This window comes from Paralichthys olivaceus, chromosome 2 (genome assembly GCF_024713975.1).
Source record: "Paralichthys olivaceus isolate ysfri-2021 chromosome 2, ASM2471397v2, whole genome shotgun sequence".
In the NCBI taxonomy this organism is placed as follows: Eukaryota; Metazoa; Chordata; class Actinopteri; order Pleuronectiformes; family Paralichthyidae; genus Paralichthys; species Paralichthys olivaceus.
Window position 1 is genome coordinate 13,003,781 of NC_091094.1, and position 25,289 is coordinate 13,029,069.

Below are 25,289 nucleotides of genomic sequence, written 5' to 3' on the forward strand. Positions count from 1 at the left end.
ATGTCATGGAATAATACTTACTTACAACTCAACTTCAGGATGTGTCGAAGGAAATATTGACCACAGATTTCATCATGGAGAACTTCCATATGACAGGTCCAACAGTTCTCACCCTTCTTATTGATTAATGAAACTGAGAGATCCCCACATGTCAGAACAGATGGGTGTCTGTGTGTGTGTCTGTGTGTGTGTGTGTGTACATATTATTCAATCGTGAGATTATTTTCAAAAAGATTCCTGGATCCAGCCCTTGCAGCAGCAGCTTATTTTCACTTTGAGATGTGTTTGATTTGTTTTGATCATTTTGCCTCACAAATCCCCGATTACTCACACTTTCCTCTTATAAGAATCTGAGATCCAGGAGCTCCTTCCTCCTGCAGCATCCTGACTCCAAGCCAGTAACCTTGGAAACAGTAGGTCACATATATTACATGTCATTCATCAAAAAAGGGGGGATATGGCAACCTATTTGTCTGCCAACATGTCTGGTCAGATTGTATCTCACCATTCAGCTGAACAAATGACCATACAGCACCTGCAGCTGCTGAACTGAATGTGTCAATTACATCAAATGAACAAAGGGTTTGGTTGAAGGTAATAAATCATTCTGCTCGATGTAAGACAGACCGGCCTCTTTGTGGCTGTAGAAGAAGTGAAACTATTCCAGGTTGATCCTTGTTACAGATGATCCACTGCTTTTTTATTCACTGGCCTTCATCACGATTACTTCACATAACGTGTGTGTATTTGTGAAATGTCCAGGCAAGAAAAAGTTTGTTTTTCTGTTCTAATTGTCAAATTATAGGAGAAAATAAGACATAAAATAATGACAGCCCACATAAGCTGACATAAAAAGAACATTATTAATTTATATTATTGTTGGACTGAGATGAAAAGGGAGATTATTTGTGTTTATATTCAAGTTCATTTGTAAGAAATCCTTCATGACCTCTGGGGAACACTTTTGATATGTGAGTATGGCCTGAGGGGGTTCGTTATTTTTAATAGATGTTTTATCTGGTTTTGTTTGGACACATATATCGCAGTCACTCATGCAAGCCAACTTCTCTTTACTCCTTTCATCTGAAATTGTATCTCTCACATTTTAAAATGTTGACCTGTATCTGATTGAGGCTGAATATAAAGTACAGTAGGCCTTCACATCATCAGCTTTAGACATATTGTATTCAACCAAAAATTGACAGCTCCAGCTCCAACATTTTCCATATTAGGCGGCTCTCGTTTGAAAATAAAAACTCCAAAGAACAAACTTTTGCTTGTCTGAAGATGACATAATATAATAAGGCATAGTCCAAATGTTGAGAGGCATTTCAATGTACAGGGAGAAGGAGGGAGCAGGGAGAAATAAGGAGACATCACGGACATTTACTCAGAAGAGGGGAGGGGGTTAGTGACAGAGCTTCAGCAAAACACACATCAGACAGGAGGCAATGATGTGCTGCTCCGACACCCCAAAGTAACAGTGCAGTCTCTGGAGGTAGGCTTGTTTTGTACAGAGTACCTTGATGCGATCTTAAATTTCTATGTGACGTTTCGATAATGTAAGGCTTCATATGTTTCCAATGAATCGTATGAAAGTGGTGACATTGTGTTTCTCTATTCAGAAGACAGCACCAACCTTTGGATTCTGCTCTAATTTAAAATAAAAGGCACAAAATTAACTTTAACTGTGTGATTTGCCACAAAATCGCACAGGACAGACACAACCATATACTCTGGAAAGCAGCTCTGAACCTGGGTTTGTGATGTGACTGCTGTCTGCGCCAAAGTGGCGCTTTTACGCACGATGGAGGAGCTTTTACGCGAGCAGCACAGTTGGGCGCATAATGGTTCGTGGAGCATCTCAAGTCGTGGAAACGAAAGCCACGTAGGAAACACCACAGTGAATCCTTTGAAACGGAACGAAGAAGTGGCCAAAGTGGAAGTTACCGTCCTGGCGCTGGTGCTTCTGCTCGCTCTGACCGGGAACCTGTGCGTCCTGAGGGCGATCCACACAACCAAGCACAGCCAGTCGCGGATGTATTACTTCATGAAGCACCTGAGCATCGCTGACCTCGTCGTCGCGGTCTTCCAGGTCTTACCGCAGCTCATTTGGGACATCACGTTTCGCTTCTACGGGCCGGATCTGCTGTGCAGGGTGGTTAAATATCTCCAGGTCGTGGGTATGTTTGCGTCCACTTACATGTTGGTCCTGATGTCCATCGACAGGTGCATTGCTATCTGCCAGCCGCTTCGCTCCGTGCACAAAAGGAAGGACCGCTTCTGCGTGATCGCCTCTTGGACCCTCAGCCTGGTGTTCAGCGCTCCTCAAGCTTACATCTTTTCTCTGAAGGACTTTGGGGACGATGTGTATGACTGCTGGGGGGACTTCGTGCAGCCGTGGGGAGCCAAAGCGTACATCACATGGATGAGTCTCAGCATTTACATCCTCCCAGTGGCTATTTTGAGCGTCTGCTATGGTTTGATATGTTTCAAAATATGGCAGAACTTCAATTTAAAAACCAGGAGGGATCACTTCCTGACCCTCAGTGCAGCCAAGGCCTCCAAAAACGCGCACCCGCTCGCTCGCGTGAGCAGCGTGAGGCTCATTTCGAAAGCAAAGATTCGTACAGTGAAAATGACGTTTGTTGTGGTGCTGGCCTACATCCTGTGCTGGACTCCCTTCTTCTTTGTCCAGATGTGGTCTGCATGGGATCCTGCTGCACCAAGAGAAGGTAAAGGCACAACCGGTTTTCCTTTACGCACAGCTGGAGTTAGGTTTATAAAGTACAAAGTATGAAGTAGTTGCTAAAGTAAAACTTCAGTAACAATAATATTTATTGATTTTTGCAGATGTGAGCCCTCTTTTACAGTGTGCAAAATACTCAGGGTCACTATAGTTTGAGCATCATCTTTGTCCAAGATTTATATAGATGAGTTTATTGTTTATGATGTAAAACACCACTATTCTCCAACAATACAACACAAATGTTATTCCTCCACTATACAGTATGCCTGAGCACGGCAGTATAAGAGAGTCCACTTTGCCTCCGCAACAACACAACAGTGTTTAACATGCAGCAGCTACAAAGTGAACACAGATGAATGGGAGTGTCATTTCCAGTGGTTATCAGTAGACAGAAAGTCCCCAGAGCCACCAGGAAAGTAAATGTACCACAGCATCAAAGAGTTTCTCTCTCTGTGTTCCCAGTGGTGGTTTGTATAACTTTCCTTTAACTGCATGTTTGCTCAGATATACTGCTCATATCATCTGAGTTTGCCATTTAAGGGAATGAGGGCAGCACAGCAGATATGACCCATACCTTTTAAGTGGAGTTATCTGAGTGGAACTGCATGAATGATCATTAAGAGCATTCACAGAGTCAGATAGCATAAGTCACATAAAGCCTGTGTAATCATCTTCCTCTTTTAGTCTTTTCTTTCAAATGGTTTTGCCCGAAACTAGGAAAACAAACTAATTAAAGCCAATGAAAGAATGCACAGTACAGACCTCAGCAGCTGTCATCATAGGGGCCCCCATATAGTTTACATTGATGGACTCAATTACTGTGATATCAGATATTACCATTTAGTAAACTTTGAAATATTGAATTCTTTGAAAGCCACCTCCAAAAATTTCAACAACAAAAAAACTTTTTCAGTTTGGTGACATTACATTGTTGAGGGGCTGCAGCCAATCCCGGCTGTCACTGAGTCAGAGGCGGGGTCAGTCACTCACAGTGTTGACATAAAGGGCTTTAGGATCTAAGTGCATGGTTTGGAGCGTGTTGTAAGTGCATTTAGGGTGCGTTCAAATACACTTATGCTAGTTAATGGTGCAATACATTGCTGCGTCAGGTACATGGTTCAAATTGGTTGCACTTAGTCTCTTTATTAATCATGGTCGTAACATGCAATAAACCAATCAGAGTGTCATCTCCCATTCTCTTTAAATGTCAGATTAGCTTGTATAAAAAAGCTGACAGCTTGTCTGGAGTGTAGATCCCTGTAACGCAGACTTGCCAGATGGTGATAGAAAACTCGTCTTTTCAGAGCTTTGTGTGTGAGCAGACCATCTGTGTGTTTGTGTGTGTAGCAAGAGTGTGCACTTGTGCATATGATCTATGATATCTTGATAATATTCCCTTATAACAATAATGAAATACTGCACCATTGTCTTCAGATCCTGTTCAGGTTGATCAAAATCGCAAAAAACTTCCACAGCCTCAAGATCACAATGTGTCTGACCTCACTTCATTTCGAGAACATCACGCCCACGGGGCATCAAATGAGCCCTGGACATATAAATGACAAGTGTGTCACTCCAAAATGAGTAAAGACGCTTGCATTATGTCTGGTCTTTAGTTTAGGAACCAACACAGACCTGGAGAGAACATGCAAACTCCACACTAAAGGTCCAATCAAAAACCTTCAAATCACCAAATTTGAAGACGTGGTTTTCATTGGACAGTATTGCTACACAGACAGATCATTGTTTAACTAATCCTTTATTACTGACAGTAATTATCGATTTGCACAGTACATCAATCACATCAAATGTAAAATAATTAAATTCTAAGAATAAATACCTGAACTGATTATGGTATACATATGGTTAACACGTGTGTGGGAGAAAGAAACAGAGAGGGGAGGAGGACAGACGTCATCGATTTGAAATATTTCGACGTATTTTGGGGCAGTTTCATAAACGGCAGAGTGGTAGATAAATCATCTAGTTCACATGCAGTTGATGTTAACAACTAGATTTCAAAGAAAACATTTTGAAGATAAGTTTTTGTCCATCCCTTAGTGTAAAGGTAAAGTTAATTCATATTCCACTGACATATTTACTGATTTATTGCATTCTCTCTGACGTAATGGTGATCTGTAAACACCTTGAGCACTTTCTCGGCCATGAACTTCCTGTCATATCTTTATTGCGCTGAACAACCTGCAGAGGATCCACTCATAATAAAGCAGAATCTGACGTTGAGCACTTATGCAGTGTTTGATTAACTTTTTATCCTCAGACTAATCTTGGATAAAGCATGCACTCTCAATAAAATGGCAGTATAATTAAAATCCTCCATTTAATTCTCAGCATTATTGCCTCCTTTCTATTTTCAGCTTTAGTCTGAAAATAGTGGCACTGTCCATCATGATATTGCAGAAGAAGGAGTTAGCATTAAAGTTTTTCCTTTCATTTCTGGCAGACAGTGATAAGTGTCTGTTAGTTGAAGTGAAGAGAAGCAGGGTTAAATAAGAAAATGCTCTTGCGGTGTAGTAATTTGCCATATGAGGACTGTATCTTCCATGACCCTACACTTCCTGCACTAAATAATCTCTTGTTTAACTTCTCTGTTGAACAAGTCTTGACAGGCCATTTGGTTGACACTGTACACACCACACCTCCCAAAATAAAGCTATAGCGAGTCAGAACGGCATGAATAGAACAGGTCAGCATTTTGACCACAGAGGAGAAGAAGACAACGAGGACTAAATCTCTCACACCACATTAAAGATTGGAAAAATAAATTGGAGGTCTTCCACTTTCCCCCATTCCTACATGTCGGGATTCTTCGTGATCCGAAGCTCCAACAGTTGGAAATTTAATCAAATGGATTAATGAGATATAATAACTTGTGGTTTTTTTACTCAGTACAGCCCATTGTAATTGAAGCCAGTTTATCATATGTGTGTCAAGCTACAACTCAAGCTACTTAGAATCGCATCCATCAACTGACGGTATTTTCTTATGAAATAAATGTTTTTGGGCAGCTGCCCCGGAAAGAAACTGATTTATATAAGATGAAATAGATAGTTCAAACTTTACACAATCTGTGAAATCTTGACTTCATCTTGAAGAAATGCAGGTAAATTACGACCAGTGAGTGTTTGGCTTCTAACCGCTTCTTGACATAGCTTACACGCTTCATTACAGTCACAATGAAGATCTCACAGTCATGCTGGTGGTTTAGCTTGTTAGCCTGCTAACTTTTTCATCATGAACCACAATATTGAATACGTTGACCTGATGATGGTGTCACGTGAAAGGTTAATACAAATCAACCTCTGGGACCATGGAAGTGTCCATACCAAATTACGTGGAAATCTATGCAATTCTTTTTGATGCTTTTTAGTAAAAAACAAAAGAGTTGACTCAATGGCGGAGCTACTGGAAAGTTCAATACAACAAATATCTCAACAATGTCAGTGACTCCTGGCAATGACTCAAACACTTAGAATTGCAGTTTGAAAGTTTGAACTTCAGTCCATCAGGTGATTACATCTTACTGGCATTGAGAAAAACATGCTTCTTTATTGGCGTCTTGCAGATTCACCCATTCACTCCCCTTCTAAAAATCTATTTTAGGTATCAAGGAATTGGATCCCTTCCCAGCATTCATTGGGTGAAAGCCAGGGTTCACCCTTGACAGATTGCAGGTCACTAACAGTGACTGATGTTGTTTTGATGAATATATCCAATGAAAACACCTAAACCATTAAAGCTCTTCATTTCCAAATGTCCTGTCTGCTCTTAGTCCCAAACACACTTTCAAATAGTGAAATCTCTAAAAATTGGTAGTTATATAAATAGTTTTAATATAAATAATATATATAATTGTTACACAAACAGGAGAGAACTCTATTTGTTTGCAACATTTTTCCTCTGAGGACTTGGTTCTGTATCGAGTGTTTCCAGCAGCAGGATGGCATCTGTGCGACATACTGAAAATAAACATGATGATTCCATCATGATGAAGGAGGATGTCACCAAGCACAATGCTGTGGTTCACTGATGTGTTTAAAAAGGTTTTGACAGGAATTGAGGCCTTTGAGGCAGAGATGGTTAAGATATAATGTGTTTGGGTTACCTGCAGGCCAACTTTGAGGTTTGACAAGAAAAATATATCATCAGATGCTTGGTTATTTCAGTTTGGAATAAAAAACTATTCCCAATCCAACCCACTCAGATGAATTTAATAGCACTATTACAATTTGTATGTATTGATTTCAGGTCTGTGTTTTTCTCTGTCTTTTTCTCAAGACATTCCCTTCATCATCGCCATGTTGCTGGCCAGTCTCAACAGCTGTTGCAACCCCTGGATCTACATGTTCTTTGCTGGTCACCTGTTCCACGACCTGGTGCAGGGCTTCTCCTGCTGCTGTCGACAGACCCTGACAGACTCCTCCTGCGGCTGCGATCAACACTCTAGGCACAAGAGGAACTGCTCCACTTACGTCATCAAGAACACCAGCAGCCAGCGGAGCCTCACACACACGTCCAGCACAGGGGGACCGGGACACTGAAAAGCCACATGAACGCCATTCAAGCATCCGAGCAGCTGTCGAGTAGTGTGGTAATCATGCTGCTCACACAACTAATTATCTGCAGCAGTGCTGTGGTGTTGGCCATTGCAGCGTGTTCCTTTTCAAATGCTTTATACTGAGGTAAATAGACAATGCAAACATCCTCTCCAGACCATTCCCTGCACCCTGAGATAACAGAGAGCAGAACAACATCTCTGTCCAAACTGTGATGTGCAGTAAGGCTACATCTGGCATCAGTTTATATCTCTAAGGATTGATGCCCTCTGCTTTTGCAAAACATTGCTTTCCTTTTGAACTTCCTGTCCTGCATATACAGTGTTTCTCTTCTACTTAAGACTTATTTTCTGTGTAAACATACACAAGTTGTTGTTCATATACTTTTGTCCTTCAGTGTTGAAGCTTAAAGTCTTGTTGTCCTGACTTGACCTTGAAAGATAAGCGATGGTCAAATATTGTACAAATATTATTTCTTGGAAATCAAAGCAAATTGTTTAAATGCATTTTGATAATTTGTCGCTCAGTGCAAATACTTCTACATTTCAAGGAGTTATTGTTTGACCTTTAATGCAATATTATTTTGTGTACAAGTATTTTATACTCATGTTATTCTATCATGTGTGTGGTTAAATGAAAATGTTGCATGAACTAAGAAATCTATGAAAAAAAAATTCACTCTTAAAGTTTGGCTTCATGCAAAAATGTTCACTGTAAAAGCTCAAGACAATAATCAACAAAGAAAATCAATAAGAATTAATTTTATATTAAGCCGACTGGTTTCAATATAGTCAGCAGACTTTCTTGTGCCACAGATCAAACAGTGTTTGTAGCATGAAATTCGCTTTGTAAATAATTTCCACTACTTTCATGTGTGTCTGCACATCATTGTTTTCATCAACTCCATCTCTGTGTTCTCAGTGTACATGAACCTCAGATTTAAAGCACATTGAACCCAGTTGGGACCAAGTGGTGAAAATGATTCCCTCTAGTGGCCACAGTTATTACTCTTATCTTGTCTTTCTTGCTCAGTGTCTCCAGCTTTATGATTCCATATGATGTGCCAACTTCTTTACACTCAACATATGGAGAGTTTCAGTGTCATGATCATATAATGTGCATTCTTACCTCATTAAGAGTAAGAATTTTTAAAGTGTTTTAAAATGTTCTTTAACTTTGTTAAACCTGGCAAGGATTCAAAGAAAACCTTGAGGTTTAGAGCAGCATTCACATGGTGCAGTTTTAAGATGGGGGAGGATCATTTTTAAGATTCCAAGATTAAAACTAGAGTAAAATCTTCAGCTTCAGGTGGACCACCCTCTCTAACCCCTGAGTCATATAGCAAGAATCCTAACTTAAAATCCTCCTAGAGAGTTTGAATCACCACCACGACTTGTCTATTAAAGTTAAATTCACTCATTAATACTGTGTAGATATATGAACCAAAGCACCTGTTGACAATAAAGAAAACACCTTTTCATTGCATCGTAAAGAAAAGCTTTTAATGTGTTGAAATTGTGTTCAAAGCTTAACAGCTGGACAACGTGTTGTGCTTGGCAGCAGTCAAATGTGACCACGTGGACTATTGACAAAACTATTAAACATTTCACTAAAAAAAAAAATCTCCAAAGTAGAGAATTTCTGCTCGACTGTGTCCCTGCATGTCAGCCATGATCCCGCTTGCTCTCTGACGAAAAGAGCAGGTTGGAGCTGAAGCTGAGATAATGAAGCGAGAGAGTCTGGGTGTGTTGGCTGCACTCTGAGCCACATGTGGGCAGGGAGTGGCAGTGTGTGAACTGAAACGCCACTCAGTGTTATTCCAGGGCTGGGCCGCCAGCGAGCAGCTGACAGCTTCTTCAAATAGAGACAAATAGAGAGTACTGCTGACATACCATATCAAGAACACACACACACACACACACACACACACACACACACACACACACACACACACACGTGATGACTCACACTGTGACTGTGTCAAAGCATTCACGCAGAGGGAAACCGGCTCATGCTGCAGGTCACCCTGCTCCATAAGAAGGAGCCATACTGTTCAGTGGGAACCATATAAACAGCGTAGCCTATAAATAAATCTATATGAAATCCAAGAATGCTTGTTTTCAATCTGGAGATCTGTTGCATTGATAAATATTTGAAGGTAATTACACGTCCTGTCCTGTGGGCCATCATCTTTCATATTATTCATACCCTGGGACACATGCTTTGAATATTTGCTTCAATCACAATAAATGGGTTTATACGTTTTATTATCATTATTCATTTTAAAACATTAAATATGTTAAGTGCTCAGAGCTGATCTAATTTCAAACAGAAATCATTATCATTTCTTCCCAGGAAAACACATCTATCATAACTGGTTCTTCTTTTCTATTCTAGGTTTAAAATGAGTGACTTCTTTAATCAAATTATGTCATCATGGTTTTTGCCCCTTGAGGAACAAAACTAAACTGCAGATATAAAATGTAAGAAAATATAACACCAAACTAAAACATTGTAACAAAATTATTAAAATAAATTCAATGAACATAACAATTTCTACTGAAATGACCTCAAACTCTAAGAAACATAGCCCCATTTTGAAATCAGTAAAAGTGCTGCATGCTGCATTCCTTCTTCTCATTATTTTCAGCCCCTGTAACAAAAGTTATGGTGAAACCCAGTTTGTATCACGTGACATTAACTCACATCCTCTTTTCAATATCACTCCTGGATGAAATGTTGAAATAAATCCTCAAGGATTAGCTTCTCCTGGGTGAGTCTCATTCTTTGGCCAGGTGGATGCTGAAGCCTCCGCAGCATCTCCCAGCGCTCGTAAGGAAGGGACGCACAATGATGCCCAACACGATGCTCCACAGGCTCTGCAGCCAGCGGGTGCCCATACGAATACAGTGGATACAGGGACTCACCATCCTGTTACAGGAAGACGAAAAGCTCTTTTTTACCCCTCCTCTCTATAAATGTGTCCCGTTGTTCCTATTGTGTTTTCACCAAGAGCCAGACAGTGAAAACCAGTGCAGTTAAATAGTTCTTATTACACTTCCATGAAGATGGAAAGTGTCTTTAGATGTCCAGTCACTTAAACACTTGTGGATTATGGATTTCCCACCATGCATCTAAATAACATCAATGGTCACCTTAACTCAGTATTAGTATTTATTTGAGTTTTAAATCCATTATGAAATAAAAGCAGAAAAGAAAAAAGACCAATAAGTTTATTTTCATAATGAAAAATCTACTCAACTATTTCTATAATTTATTTCCATATGATTATTTATTTCTGAATTTATTTCAAGATCTTTATAGAATGTAATGTTTAATATTTGGCAGTCGAGGCTGCATAGACCATAAATATTGTTTAGCGATGGAGGTTCTCTGGCCAAATTAAAGTCAAACTACTGCTGTGGTTAGACACCACTCAGAGTTTGTTGTCATGTTAATATTATACATAATATTAGTCCTGAAGGCAGCAGGATCTGAACCTACCAGATGTGGAAACAGCTGAAGATGGCAAAGAGGAGGCCGGAGATCACTGATATGGGGATGGCCAGAAGCACAGTGACGATCCTGTAAATCCAAACCCTGCACACCTCAAACAGGGCGTGGCTCCAGATCCAAACTCTGTCGCCACTGCGCACCGACACTGGCTCAGCAATCACATCCTCAAACGTTACCTGGAGACACATGGAGAAGTGATGGTGGCAAAGAGGATGATTCACTTTCAACATAGAACACATCTCCACTGGAGGGCAGTGCAATGAGAAAGAAAGGTTCCTGCTTCTTAGTGGTTTTATCAATTAATGAATCAACATTTCTAATCAAGTGGTTGATAAAACAAAGTTACTGCAGAGGAATGCATTACCTTGAGGCAGTCATTGATACCTCGGGGGTCTCTGACATTAATCAGAGGCTTTGTATCGCTGATTTCCACTAGTGTGGAAGTATGAATGTTTTCCTCTTCCTCATGAGCCGGATGGGCCCTCCACAGCATCTGAGGTTCCTCCCCATTATCAAAGTCTTCAGAGTCCTCCAAGTCAATCTCTACTTCCTCTGAATCTTCCCCTTTCATCGTGGAATCCATGGGAACATGTGAAGCAGACACTCTCCAAGAGAAGCAGAGTAGATGTCCGTCTCTGCACCAACAGCTCAGACTGAGGCCGCTGGCCGGACTCCCCGGTTGCACCAGGGTTATATTGGGAATGTTACGGTGCCCTGGGTGGTATTTGCGGAGTGAGGATCATTTTCCTGTGCAGTGGGAGGACACGAAGTATAGGAGGGGGGATATTAATACTGTGGGCATGCAGATGAACCAGTATAAACACTGATGCAAGCTACAGGGAATGTAATCACACAGACAACATGAGACAAACCTGCAAACATGTGACAAAGGAAAACAGTTCCATTCAGAATATTTAGTGATTTAGAGATATAAGTACTATTGCCTTGATGATTTCATTCATTGCTTTTTTTTTTCATTTATTCCATTCATTCTCAGCCTGATGGCAGAATAGGAGTCAGGCTGCAAGACACTCCTGCCCCCCTCTGGCCAGTAATCGAAATGAAGTGTCTTCCTAAAATGAATTTCCTCAAGAATTAGAATTGCACGTAGCAGAGCACATATCACTGAGGCCCATCAGTCTCCTTACATTTCACAAACTCATAGATATGGGATATTTGAGAATGTTAAAGAAACGGGGGAATAAGTTTGTGACTCCCTGATCTGGCTGCACACCAAAATGTAATGGGTTCTTTCCCATGCTTCCATTAAGTTTTTGCATAATCTTGCTTACAAACAAACAAACAAACCAAGAAACTAACAAACAGATGGAGGTGAAAACCTAATCTCCTGTGTGGAGGGAATGATTCTGCAGGTGCAGCTTTAATCTCTCTAACAACAAATCTTTATTATGATTGTTTATTTATTTTGTACTCTTATGGATCCTATCTCAAAATAATAAGGAAACTGAAATGCTCAGTTGCTGAAATCAAGTTTATTCTACGTCTCAGATGCCATCCTCTTTGCTACTGGTTGATTTTAATCAGGGAAAATAAACCCCTTTTTCTTATAAACCGTTGACGTTGTTTTAGGGGTGAGATAATGGTTTACTGGAAAGCTGTTAATTGTGTGTGTAAGGATGCATCACTGCCTTGGTTTGCTCTCTCACCATCAATCCCAGAGCAGAAGCAACAGGAAATGTATTGTATCATGCCAGTATCCTCCTCTTTAGGTCCGGATACTGTGAAAAGTGTCGTCAGGACTTTGCACTCTGTTTGGTGTAAAACACCTTTCGCAACAAGCTTTTAAGGAAAACACTTTCACCTCTGTCGACCTTCGGACCCATTAACCAAACATGCTCAGTGTTAATAATAGGACAGCTTTGAATCCACAGAGTTAGACCTGATCTCACTATTCTAACCTACTTACCTGACCTTAATCACAGAAAGCCATGTCACACTCCTCCTCATTATGTTCACCAAACAATGGCCTGGTGCAGCAGCTGGCTAACAATCTGATAAAAATGAGGTGAATAAAGAAGGTAATTTATTCAGAGGCATTAATGCTGCATGAAATTCATCTGCAAAACTCAAATATTAAATTCATTTAACATTTTGTATTAAATTTGTTTGTGTGATCTTTGGCTTGAATATAGTTTAATTGGTTTGACTAGTACCAAAAAATGTAATTCAATCATAATTTGAGTAAAACTGCATGTTACCATATAGTGAACACATTTCTACTGACTAGCTGTGCATCAGTTCAGAGTTTAGTCCAAACAAACTCTACAATGAGCCAGACACAGTCTCCATGGTAATGATCATTCCTGCCCGCTGGATGAAGACAGAGAGAGAACACGGTGCATCGATGACTGAGAGTTTCCTGTGTCGGTGCAGGAGACGAGGGTATGCTAATGGACTGCACACCCCGGCAGATGGGCTTTGTTTGAGTCCATGGCTGCAGAGGTGAGGTCAGCAGAGAGGGTGAGTGGACAAGAGGAAGAGAGAGTCCCAGCAAATTATACCTTAACACTTATCTCAAGACGTCACATGTGGAGGGTGTTTTCATACCCAGGACATTTCTTTTTTTTCTCAGAATGTTCTGTACTCATTGGGGTTATTTTGTGAAATTCTGAATAAATTGAAGTCACACAGTCACTACTTTGGAAAATCTTCCTATACTGCTACAGTCATTTGAAAACAAAGAAGAGTTCTAGGATAATATTTTATCTAAAATACTGAATTAAAACTATATGTGTAAAGTGTATTCTGTGTATTTTATCTGGCATAATTCTGGTTGTTATTTAACATTTCGTAATACAGTGGTGTTTAATTCCCTTAAATCTAATCTCCGTTAATGTGCTTCATCAGGACTGTGTCAGGACTGTCACCTGATTGTGTTCCAAACAAAAACCTAATCCTGACTGACGAATGAAATTACAATACATGTCATTGAGCTGCAATTTGTGCATTCAACATCTATGAGGGGACATTTTTGGTTTATAAAATTAATATCAAAGTATATGAAATCGTTTTTATCCAAATGAGACAGACAAAACTTTCTCAAAATAACGTCTCATGGCCTCAACATGACAATGCATGATGTAACCTTGCATAAAAACTCAAAGGAGCAACATCTATTCAGATAAAATACACATGCAATGTTCATTGTGGAGATGTGTTTTTAACCAGGGTTGTACCCACAGTCCACCCCCTCTGCAGCTTATATGCAGGATAAGGGATGTCAGACTGTCAGACTGTCCAGCTGTTTTCAGTACAATAGGTCAGACTGATTATCTGACATGTCCAGTTAACAATGCAATCACTAATCTCTGCTGTTCCCATCTAAATCCACCACAGAATAAAAAATACATTTACAGAATGAATCTGACATGGTCATGTGCTCGACCATTTCTAAGCCGAGAGCCTGTAACATGCACATCTTTACTTCATCCTGGCTTCGGGTCCTTCATTAGTTTGTGAGAGCTGAGTGAACAGGATGTGAGGTTGTGCCGTGTGAACATGTTAAATGTGTACATGCAGGAAACTCATGCTGTGTCAGAGTTCCGTATCACTCACACCTTCTCCCTTTGAGAGCTCCTCATTATCACTGTCTGTGCAGCAGCAGCAAACCGGCAGCATGCACAATGTTCTCGCTTCAGCAGAGTTAGCGTTAAAAAAAACTCGGCTCAGTTCAATGCCTGAATTCTCATTTTCTATAGAGAGCAGACGTGTGTTTGATCTACAGTGAATATGATTTGTGGTTGAGGTGGACGGTCAATGTGATTGTCTTGATTTAATAGAAGTGGCCCCTGAGCTGGGAGGTCTTTCACTTTAATTAGCAGCTTATGAACACGGCCCAGACTCAAACATTCATTAAAGTGAATCTCACACTCTGGAGGCGGGCTGATGAAACAAGCAGTCAGCTCTTTGAAGTGTATTTGCATCAATCACCTCTTTCTCACTGACTCATATATACTGAATATGTTTAGGTTGGTTTTTGAGCTGAGGTACAAAATGTGGATTTTATTTTTGTGACACTTCCACTTTGTGACACTTCCTAATCCCCCGTCTCACAACATATGATGCTTAGAAACATAAAAATGGAATTGGTATTTTTGCCAACTTTTGTATCTCACCAGGAGTTGAAATAAAAATGTGTGTATTTGAACAATTAGGAGCACAACATGAGTCTGACTGTCATGTCCAATAAGTATAGAATAAAAATGATTTAAAGTATTACTGATAAATTCCAATAGGTAAAGAGGCTTGTGTCCTCTCACGGCAGCAGCAAGTTCAGGATCGACATCAGTGTCTTCCTCCATTCGCTCTCCCAATTTCACACATGCAACCTCTTCACAATAAAGGCAAAAATCCACAAAAATTACAGCTAAAACCGTCCACTGACCTGACATCAGCCCTGAAAAAGATCTCCTCATATGATCCCTCGTTTTCAATCATCCTATTTATACGACTGTGGTGATGACATTGACCTGATGACATGTATCCTGTTTGTGTACAACAAACCTTGATTGAAGTGTCTTCATTCATTTGTGCATAACGGCTTGTTCCCTTGCTGTATTTTATAATGTTGGCTTTGATAATAGCTGCATTGCTTCTCTGCAGCACTTACACAACTGAGTTTATAGCCAGACACCATAAATTGGCACAGTGTTAGCTTGCTTTTAACATATCTGGACGTCAATAAATTACTGTGTGTGTTTATGTGTGTGTGTCTTCTGTCTTCACTGACTGTGATAAGATGCATCACAGATACTTAACAGCAAGTTTTTATTTTTCACACATTTCCAATATGTTGATGTGTTGATTGATCTGTGTCTCTGGATGGTGTTCACAGGTTTTATGTAAATCTAGCTCTGTGTGCTGTTCTCATTTGTCCCCAGTTGTCAGCGTCTCTACCCGATGTCATCCTCTAATCTGAGCAGTGGAGCTGCCCCTACCTTCAAAACATCCACCACATTAACACAAAGACATCAATGTGTCTCCAGTGATCTGTATAGAATATTAATGATTAACGCACTTCGACAGGAACAAACTATACTGGACTATATCGGAATCTCACAAGTAAATCATATTCATAGATAGAAGGATGGAAATGTGGTTAATCTGCCCGTGTTCATATATTGAGAGGGTATTAAATACAACCATTTGAGCTGTTATGAAATGGTATTTTCTCCTTCCTCTAATCCTGGGTTAACTGGGCTCAGTCTTAGTCACAAATGGACATGGAAGTCAGGACCCAGAAAACCACAGCTCTTTTCTGCAGAGACAGAATCAGGATGCACATGTAGATATGATGATACTCGCTCATATGCCTCATTTGAGAGTTTTTTAGTGTTCAGAGACTGATGGGAAACTATTCTTAGCCTAGGCATGTGACAGACTTTTAGTGGGAAGGCGGACTCATGTTGATTCTTCAGTTTAAGAGACTTTATGAATGACAGTAAAGACATTTAAATGATTGACTGGGCAACAGAGTGTATTTTTGTTTTTGTTCACAGTGTATTACTTGCTGGTGATATACAGTCAGATTAAATTATTACTTACCATGATTTACATAAATCATAGTGTTTATTTGCACATATAAAACAATTTCTTGAACAAAAAGTGATGTGTCTCTTCTTTGAGTACAATAAATAAGGTTTACAGAAATCCTTGTCACATAAATACAACATGTCAGCATTGAATTATTATCTACTCGTATAGGGAATATTGCTGGTTTATTTGTACTTCATATAAAAATAAGTCATAATTTACTGTACAGTGATGACTTTTATTGAGATGGATCTACTGATTGCAGAAAACAGTAACATTGCTTTAATAGTGAGAATAGTGTCCCTTATTAGATGAGTCACTGTAAAACTCATTTTACCACATAAACTGTAACGATAACTAAACTGCCTATTAGCGTTCTGTCTCAGTATTTCTTTGAGTGTTATCTTTCGATGAAAAGATGAAAGTGTCAAGTATCAAAGAAAAAACCCTGTGTTTATGTCTCGGTGCTGTATCTGAGCTTATTTTAGAGTATTAACAGAGCAGAGTATTAACCCTGTGGCAAAACAGTGAGGTATATATAAATCTAACCAAACTCTTCTGGGATCTGTCCTGGTATCCTGAATCCGGTCTGCCCAGTTTGATCCAGAGTGTTTCTGGGACTGGGTGTGGCAAAGCTTGCTCGTGTCTCTAACGTGCAGCTGGTCCTGTGGAGGAACTGCAGGAAGTTCTCCTGGCCTGAGCCCTCGTGGCTGGAGGCCGCCAGCTCCACGGGCCGGGCCGCGTAGCAGCGCCTCAGTTTACAAAGCTCCTCCCTGATCTGCCGGTTCAGAAGCCCATAAAAAAATGGGTTAACTGCAAAGGAGGAATAGGCCAGCCAGGTAACTGTCTCCTCCAGGTCCTCGGGGATGATGGGTGTTGCATGTAGCGTCAGGTGGAGGTGGAAGGCAAAGTAAGGCAGCCAGCAGATCAAGTACTGACCAACAATTAGCACCAGAGTGAGAGCAGCTTTACCACCACCAAAAGGCCGGTCACGCATGATCCTGCGCGGGGCGTTGCGGGTTGTAATGATGGTGGTCTGGCTGTTTATTGAGTCAGAGCGAAGCTTCAGTTGATTAGTTGTCCACGAGGGCAGAGGTCCATGCTGGCGGGCGGCCACACGTGCAACCTTGTACACATTACAGTAGACAGCAAAAATCACAACAGCTGGCAGACAGAAGCATGTGACACTGAAGAGCACAGAGAAGATCCGTCTGTGATCACTGTGGCTCCAGTGCAGCGAGCAGTGTGCAGCACTGATGGTGCTCAGACGGCTGTAGGACGGCCACCCAAACACAGTGGACAGCCCCAGCACGGCAGAGGCCACCCACACCATCACCATGACAGCTGCAGTCAGCTTCAGCGTCATCTTCACCTCGTAGCGCATAGGGTGGACGATGTAGTAGTAACGCTCAACACTGATGGCCGTGATGGTGAAGATAGAGGCGGCTATGAGGATTACATTGAGGAATACGTACACCTGACACTCCAGCATAGTAAACACCACGCCAGCAAAGTACGGAGAGCTGGACACAATCCCCAGAGGCATGAGCAAGATGGCACAGAGCAGGTCCACTGCACACAGGTGACAAACAAAGGCAAATTTCCTGAGATGAGGGGCTTTTATGACAACAACCAGAACAGCAGTGTTGGCCAGAAGTGCCAGGACATTCATGGTCACCATGAAAAATATCCCTGTCAGGTCCTTGAAGCGCATCTGGGGGTTGGGAAGGGTGCCCAGGTGTCTGCTGGGGGCTGAAGGCATTGGTGGCCATGCGGCGGTGCTGTCATTGTAATCAGGGGTCGGGAATGAACTGTTTTCCTCCATGATTCATAATAAAAGTTTCAAAGTACACAGCCGATCTCCAGACTCCTCCATTATTCAGTGATGAGGCAACAGAATGCTTTACACATCAAATGAAACACACTTCACTCCTGTGAAGAGAAAATAAAATCCATTAACACAGAATATTCAACAGTTGTGGAAACTCATGTTCAGCTGGATAAATTGCATTTGCTGATGTTTACTGTCACTTAAGGGAAAGAAGCAGTGAACACAACACTGACATATTGTAGCGATCGTTGAGCCGGTCATTCTGATTGGACAGCAAAGATGCAAAGGCTCATGGGAATGTTTAGTGTCCTGGGTAACTGTAGCTGCAGATACAGGGCAACATTATAATTAATTTGGAGCATAGATGGTGACAGACAAAAAGTGAAGCCAAAGGGCCTCAATTACCACCTGGTGACCGGCTACAGTAAAGGTAAGAAATCCTGACTCCTCCAAAAAACGAATGCAATGTCCAATAATTTTTTCTCAAAGAAACGAATGTATTCCTTGTCATCCCTTGATCACTACTGAAAACTCTGGCTCCAAATTTGCGAGACAGCAATGTTCGTACGCAGGATATTTTGGCTTCATTTCTGGATCATTGGAGGAAGTGGAGACGCGTCATTCATCTTCATATAAAGCCTATGATTTGGAGTCGTATAGTGGTCACTTGGTGGATATATGACCAACAGAAACTTTCTATTCTCTCTCATTTTGGTCTGCAACAATTCATAAGGGACTTTGGCTCTCCAGTCGCTAAATGCTCCTCTATGTTCACCAGCGAGTCGCCAGCTGTGTCTGTCTGCTGCCGGAGAAAACAACGCAGGCCTAAGTTGACATAACAATGACAATGCAATGACATCATCAGGACAGACAAAGCTCCTTCAGAGCCACATAAGACATCGCTGTTGGTTTGGTGCACTAAACATGACATCTCAATTTATCTTAACCAATTGCATGCAGAAATGTCTTTCTATTCATAATTTTCTCCATTTGTACCAAACATCCACAGGTCGTCACTGCGTTATCATAACCTTCAAGAGACACACACAGTGCATGCACATATCTTGAAGATGTTGGGAAGTTAATCGATAACTGTTTATAGAATTTGTGGGGATATTTTAAAAGGGCTGCTCTCTCTCTCTCTCTCTCTCTCTCTCTCTCTCTCTCTCTCTCTCTGTTTAGCGGCAGCAACTTGATCAATAGGAATAATTCATGGAGGACACTCCGTCTCACTCCGTCTCTCCTCCGTCCGTCCCTGTCCTTTTGAAATGAAAGATAATGAGTGTGCTTGTTTTAGCCCAGCTGCAGGGAACCGGCGACATTGATTAGTATGTATTCAGAGTCACCCTGCATCGCACCATCAAAGAGGAAACCTCTCACCCACCCAGGTCTGACCCCTGAGTCATTGTGCACATTCTCATGACAAACAACAGAATACAATGACTGAATACATGTGTTTACTGTATGTTCAACATGTATATATGTGTTTATACTTTCATTCCTGTTCCTGCATTCAGTATCTACAAATAATCAGGTTTCACTTGGACGACTGTGGAAGATGCTGTGTCCTTAATACATGTGCTCGCTCCCTGCCAGTGATCCACTGATGCCCTCGCTCCCCTGCCGTAATCTGTCTGGTGAACAGCTATTGGCATGCCACGCTCGCTCTTAGATTTATCCCCACCAACCACATGTACATTTCCATGCATGTTATGTAAGGGTGTCCTCGTTTTCATCGGGTTCCAGCCTCAGCCTCAGCATATGCTCCGTCCTTAATGTCCACGTTTTACTTCTGAGGGGATAATCATTTTCAGCCAGTCTATTTATTTATTTAACTTCCTCTTATTATTAATTCATGAGAAAAACATTCAGTGCATTTTGCATTTGCTGTTGTTCCTTACCTTTTAGAAAGATGTAAAGAAATAACCATATATGAATTATTTTCTACATTATAATGAGGATGAAGTAATTATGCACAATTGGGAAAATCCCATAATCCACTTTGTTTTTTTGTTTTTTTTTAATTATGCTGACAACCAGTTTTATTGCATGTATGTAGTACAATTGATTGCCAATATTGATTCAATATCAAAGAGGAAAAATATATAATTTTATAAATAGGTATAATCTAATTTAGGAAATTGAAAATAACAATGTACATTTTATTAATCCAAGATATATAAACATTTTCTTATAGAGAAAATAAATTCATTTAATATCGCATATGTTCCACTATACAGAATGACTAACTATATGAGGTTTGGCTTTGTTATTCTGAATGCTAAAAAGGTTAACAGCTGATAAATACCACTGGTTATTAATATCATTAGCTCCATCAGTGTTTCTAAATATTTTTGGGTCTGTGTTAACTATACAGACTAAATGTCTGCAGGTTCATTAGAGGTCAAAATCTCACCCCATCGTAATATTCCAGGCCTTTGCAGAGAGGGCTGTAATGCACAGTTGAACATTCATGCACTCAGTGGAATATTTATGTAGTCTCATTACAGTATCACAAACAAATCTATCTTCATTTCGATGTTTCTTCTTCAAATTTTGATATAATTGTAAAAAGAAATAGGTTTGACTCTCCACGACCACTCAACTCTCAACTCTGTCTCAACAAGAATAAAACTTACCAAGTACCTCTTACAGTTTGGCTGCAGCTCCACCAAAACAAACTTTTCCTCTGAGTCCTTCCAAAGCTCTGTGGTGAATCATTCTCAATCCTCAGAGGTCAATGCTCGGGCTTTGCTTCCAGCTCTGGAGAAAGTGCTGATCCACTCGACAGAGCTGTCTCAGGAACTGTGTTGTCCTGTTGCAACTTCTGATGAAAACTGCTATTTTTTCCCCAAAGAATCAGACAAATGAAGCTTGAGGAGAGACTCCAGGGAGAGCTGGTGCTGACAGAGAGAGAGTGAGAGAGGTGATGTGCTGTGGGTTCACTGAGACAGAACAGCTGGTTTGTAAGAAGGGAGGGGGAGGAGCCAGCGGTTGATGATTGTTCACATCTTTCAAGAGAAGATGACTGTCAATCTGACACACACACACACACACACACACACACACACACACACTTTTAATCATTTTTATTATGAATCTTTACCATATGGGTTTTAATTTAATTTAATAAACCGAGCTTTGGTCCCCATGAGGTCCAGTGGTCCTGTTTAGGTTAGTGTTTATGCTGGAAATGGCCCTTAAGACTCAACAAGAATTACTACAAACACACGCTCTCTCTCTCTCTCTCTCTCTCTCTCTCTCTCTCTGTCTTACATCGGTCAGTGTGTGACTCTGACTGTCACACACTATCCACTGTCTTCACACACGCTCCTCTATTCTCTTCTCCAGTGAGATGCGTGGATTTGCTTGGTTCGTTCATCATTTCACACACAAACACACACGCTTGAACTTCTATGTTAATTAGGAAACTCACTGGCATCATGCATTCACCAGCCCCTTAGACTGACAACTAAATGCAACGCTAACCCATACCTAAACTTACCCTAACCTTAAAACCAATGTCCTCTCTCAGGAAGGTCTACGCTCACATACAATCACACACACACACACAACTTTCTGCTTCAGGTGGAGTTGATCCTATCCCTTGATTCCCTCCATTGTAATAAGAAGTTCCATTTCACATCAATTGCACCCTTAAGGCACTGGGATAAACCTTGGATAAATCCTTGCAGAGCACGTAAACAGAGCACAGCACTGACATCTGCTGGTCCCTGCTAAAAGTAAAACATTCCTGATGGAACACACTACACTGACGGAGGAATTTAAGTGTTCCAGAGGTTTATTGGCCCTTACATGGTGAAGCACAATAACAGAGAAGTAGAGTAGTAGATGCTGTGGAAGCAGGAAGATCACTTCTGGCTTATTCTAAAACTACAAAAGTTATTCTTCAAAAACAAGATCACTTAATGCATTGCACGATTTGTAAAGAACAATGTACAAATGAGATCTCTATCATTTCAAACAGTTCCTACTTTAACACACAACGGCTGAAGAAATGTGGTCCACTTATCTAGACAGAGCCACTACCGCAACTGAAATAATGTTTTATTATCGAGTCCACGTGACATTTTATAGTGCCGTCCAATTACTTTATTAGGTCACCATACTAACCTTCACACTTTTTAAACATACAGTACATCCAACACAAACAGCTGTCAAAGTAAAAAATGACAAATTCTGAACTAAAAAAACAAATAGTTAAAAAAACTAATTGACTACTGACACCAGATTCCATTGCTAAATAAACTAGTTGATTAACAAAGATAATCTGTCAATCGTTTCTACCAGACATGAAAACCAGCAAACCAACTAATAAAAAGACTTGAAATGCTATAACTGAGAGTCACTTGTCATAGGTTCATTTTCAGGCAGGAGTGATGCATCTTGGCAAAAGCTTTGATCGATGATCACTTTGTTTTCAGGTTTACTCAAACCCATCCTCTTCTTTAACAGTTTGTCCTCATTATTCAACTTTGTGCGGATCGCAGTTTTTATTTGGCTGCCGTCAACACCAAACTTGAGGGCCACATGCTCTGCAAAAAGAAACATATGAAAACATCTTTAGGTTTTAATCACAATTTTGTCGAATCAAGACTATATTGAACGAGCAGCACTGTGCGATTACAATTTAATGATCATGTTCAGATCGGGTATTAACATCTGTCCTGAGAGATCCAATCACAAGTGGTTTAAAGTTCACACAGAACAGAATGTGGTTTGAGTGATCGGACCACAGAATGTTAAAATCAGATCTGAACTGAGTCAATGATAATAATATTATAATAATAATAATAATAATAATATAATAATTGTAACTTACCAATTATATTCCTCAGGATGTCAGGTGGTAGTTGAGGCTTGTGACAATCATCTCCAGTGAAGGTGTTCCTCCGGCCCTGCAGAGAGTGGGTGGCCAACGTTTCTCTATCGAAAAGTATCATCAGCAGCGCTGAAGTGTATTTTTTGTAGTCCGCTATCTCTGCGATGCGCTCGTAAAGATTTTTTGGTACTCGAAGATTCTCAGCAAGAAACAGAAAGCTATGATCGTCCTGTGGGCAAAACAAAGACAAAATTAGTTCCAAAAACAACAAAAGAGATGATTCTGACTCCATCACTTTTATCATATTGTTTGCTGTTGGTGAATCTGATCATAAAATCATCTTCAAACAGTAGCTCAGACAGTGAAAAAGTTGAATCCTCCAAAATTGTGCCGTTATTAGAGGAAGAGGAATATATGACCTCTGACCTCTGGGATGTTATGAACTGCTCTCATCTCGGGCTCAGCCAGGAAAGAGATGCTTTCATCTTGGGAGTTTTGTGGCGCAACTCCTGCCTCGCCTCCTTGAAGAACATGATCCAGGGTGACTCGCAGTTCATGTGCCGTGTGCCTCATCTGCATCATGAGAGTGTTCATTTCTGCAAAGTGTTGAATCAGCTTAGAAATGTTGACACTGGAGCAGGTTTATTCTTCAAACTATTTAAATCAGTACATTGTAAGGTTAGAGTCAAAGCTCTGAGCTGAATGTCAGGAATGCTAAGATCATAAATCCAAGTTTGCAGAACAACCAGAATTCTGTCAAAACATCTTGTGTGACATTTTGTACTTTTTTTTAATTTCCTTACAGTACAGTCCAGCTGTTCATTTGAAAACTGCTACTACATCTCTTTACTGGTACATTGGTTGAGACAAATAAGATGGATTTGATTGGGCCACATATTGAGATTTTTATATTGTATGTTCCAAATATTCGAGACGGAAATTTGGGGATTTTTTTAATGATATGAATGAAAATCAATATTATTGGAATAGAAATGTCTGTGTAAGAAAAAAATCAATTTAAATCCAGGTTCATATCCATTCATTGATTATTGGATAATTAATTTAATAACAATGTTAATGACTGCATTATAAATAGATTTCTGCACATTCAAATGGCAACACTAATGACTATTTATTTAATTGGAAGTTGATTAACTAGCCTCAAACTACACTGTACTTTCCAGAAGCCTTCTTAGGAATTAAAGCAATAACTTTAATTTCTATCAACATCAAGTTTTTTCATTTAAAAAGGCTTCAACCGTGACAATGTAACATGTGTAATATGTGTTTATTCATAGAATACAACCTTCTCTTTGTGTCATTGAATCTATTAAAGATGACTTTGATGATTGTAGAAAGCTATGATCAAAATGAGTCACCAACCGTGTGGCTTCACCAGATATTTTGAACACATTAATTGATAAATAAATCAATATTGTTTTCCCACCCACCTTTCAGCTCCCTCAGCTCCCTCTCGGCCAAGATTCTACATCTGCGTTCATATTTGAGTTGAGCCTGCAGCTGCTCGATCTTCATGAGGAGACTGATGGTGTCAGTTCTGATGCCTGGACTTGCAATGTGTTCATCGTCAAACTCAATGTTTTCATTCTGCCACATGGGGAGAGATCAGATCAACACTTGAAATGAAGATGGTGAGGCTCATGTTCTCACTGACACACTACATCCCTCACCTCGTTGCTGGGGAAGGGTGAGTAGCTGGATTCTTCGGGCAGCCCATACTTCTCCACCTCTGGATCACAGCCAAACTCCGGAACATCTGGACAGACCTTTATCATCTTCATGGGCAGCTGTGCTGGAGTCGTTCCTAGACCTCGCTTGGGTGGCATGAGGATGGAAAACTCTAAAACAAAAAAAACAAAAAATAAAAGAAAGTGAAACACGATCTGAGAGGAGATGTGTGGTCAGCTGACTTATCAGACATTTTTTTTCTGTACAGGATGAAATCAAACTTTTGAGCTCAACTTTTTTCCACTTCTCTCGTTTATTCTCGATTTATCTTAAACTCATCTGTGGGAGACGAGGATGAAAAGTTAGTTCCTATTGCATCCAAACCCGCGGAGCCCTGAGCCTTCAGCTGCAGACAATGAGTGACCCGACCTGTCTCCCAGTACATTACCGATACATCATCCATGCATGTGGTCGAGAGGACGCTCACCTGGCTGCTCGGCTCGACCTCAGGGATAAACTGTGACGACACTC

General features: G+C 40.5%; 4 protein-coding genes across 8 annotated transcripts; 1 reads left to right on the forward strand and 3 right to left on the reverse strand.

The window, feature by feature from the left end:
* Nucleotides 1–469: 469 nt before the first annotated feature.
* oxtrb (oxytocin receptor b) lies at nucleotides 470–8,948 on the forward strand. 2 transcript variants are annotated; one of them, XM_069536562.1, is made up of 3 exons: nucleotides 470–1,498; nucleotides 1,626–2,735; nucleotides 7,049–8,948. In XM_069536562.1, the coding sequence occupies exons 2-3, from the start codon at nucleotides 1,808–1,810 to the stop codon at nucleotides 7,309–7,311; spliced, it is 1,191 nt and encodes a 396-aa protein (XP_069392663.1). In that variant the 5' UTR covers nucleotides 470–1,498; nucleotides 1,626–1,807; the 3' UTR covers nucleotides 7,312–8,948. The 2 variants fall into 2 exon arrangements, with proteins under 2 accessions (XP_069392663.1, XP_019957096.2); XM_020101537.2 differs by having other exon boundaries at nucleotides 1,629–2,735.
* cav4a (caveolin 4a) lies at nucleotides 8,801–11,556 on the reverse strand. Of its 3 annotated transcripts, none has more exons than XR_011245641.1 (4): nucleotides 11,207–11,552; nucleotides 10,831–11,018; nucleotides 10,033–10,257; nucleotides 8,801–9,180 (listed from the first exon to the last, which is right to left on the reverse strand). XR_011245641.1 is itself a non-coding variant. In XM_020101462.2 (3 exons), the coding sequence occupies exons 1-3, from the start codon at nucleotides 11,423–11,425 to the stop codon at nucleotides 10,107–10,109; spliced, it is 558 nt and encodes a 185-aa protein (XP_019957021.1). In that variant the 5' UTR covers nucleotides 11,426–11,556; the 3' UTR covers nucleotides 9,577–10,106. The 3 variants fall into 3 exon arrangements, 1 of the variants encoding a protein (XP_019957021.1); XR_011245635.1 differs by having other exon boundaries at nucleotides 8,801–9,206; XM_020101462.2 differs by lacking the exon at nucleotides 8,801–9,180 and having other exon boundaries at nucleotides 9,577–10,257; nucleotides 11,207–11,556.
* Nucleotides 11,557–16,412: 4,856 nt separating this feature from the next.
* LOC109638544 (probable G-protein coupled receptor) lies at nucleotides 16,413–21,187 on the reverse strand. 2 transcript variants are annotated; one of them, XM_069536563.1, is made up of 2 exons: nucleotides 20,873–21,187; nucleotides 16,413–18,327 (listed from the first exon to the last, which is right to left on the reverse strand). In XM_069536563.1, the coding sequence occupies exon 2, from the start codon at nucleotides 18,218–18,220 to the stop codon at nucleotides 16,940–16,942; it is 1,281 nt and encodes a 426-aa protein (XP_069392664.1). In that variant the 5' UTR covers nucleotides 18,221–18,327; nucleotides 20,873–21,187; the 3' UTR covers nucleotides 16,413–16,939. The 2 variants fall into 2 exon arrangements, with proteins under 2 accessions (XP_069392664.1, XP_019957124.2); XM_020101565.2 differs by having other exon boundaries at nucleotides 20,866–21,187.
* An 823-nt stretch (nucleotides 21,188–22,010) lies between these two features.
* On the reverse strand, nucleotides 22,011–24,916 carry LOC109638593 (uncharacterized). The gene is made up of 5 exons (XM_020101646.2): nucleotides 24,761–24,916; nucleotides 24,521–24,677; nucleotides 23,496–23,665; nucleotides 23,070–23,298; nucleotides 22,011–22,782 (listed from the first exon to the last, which is right to left on the reverse strand). Exons 1-5 carry the CDS (start codon nucleotides 24,914–24,916, stop codon nucleotides 22,580–22,582), a joined length of 915 nt encoding a protein of 304 aa, XP_019957205.1. The 3' UTR covers nucleotides 22,011–22,579.
* Between the last annotated feature and the right edge of the window lie 373 nt (nucleotides 24,917–25,289).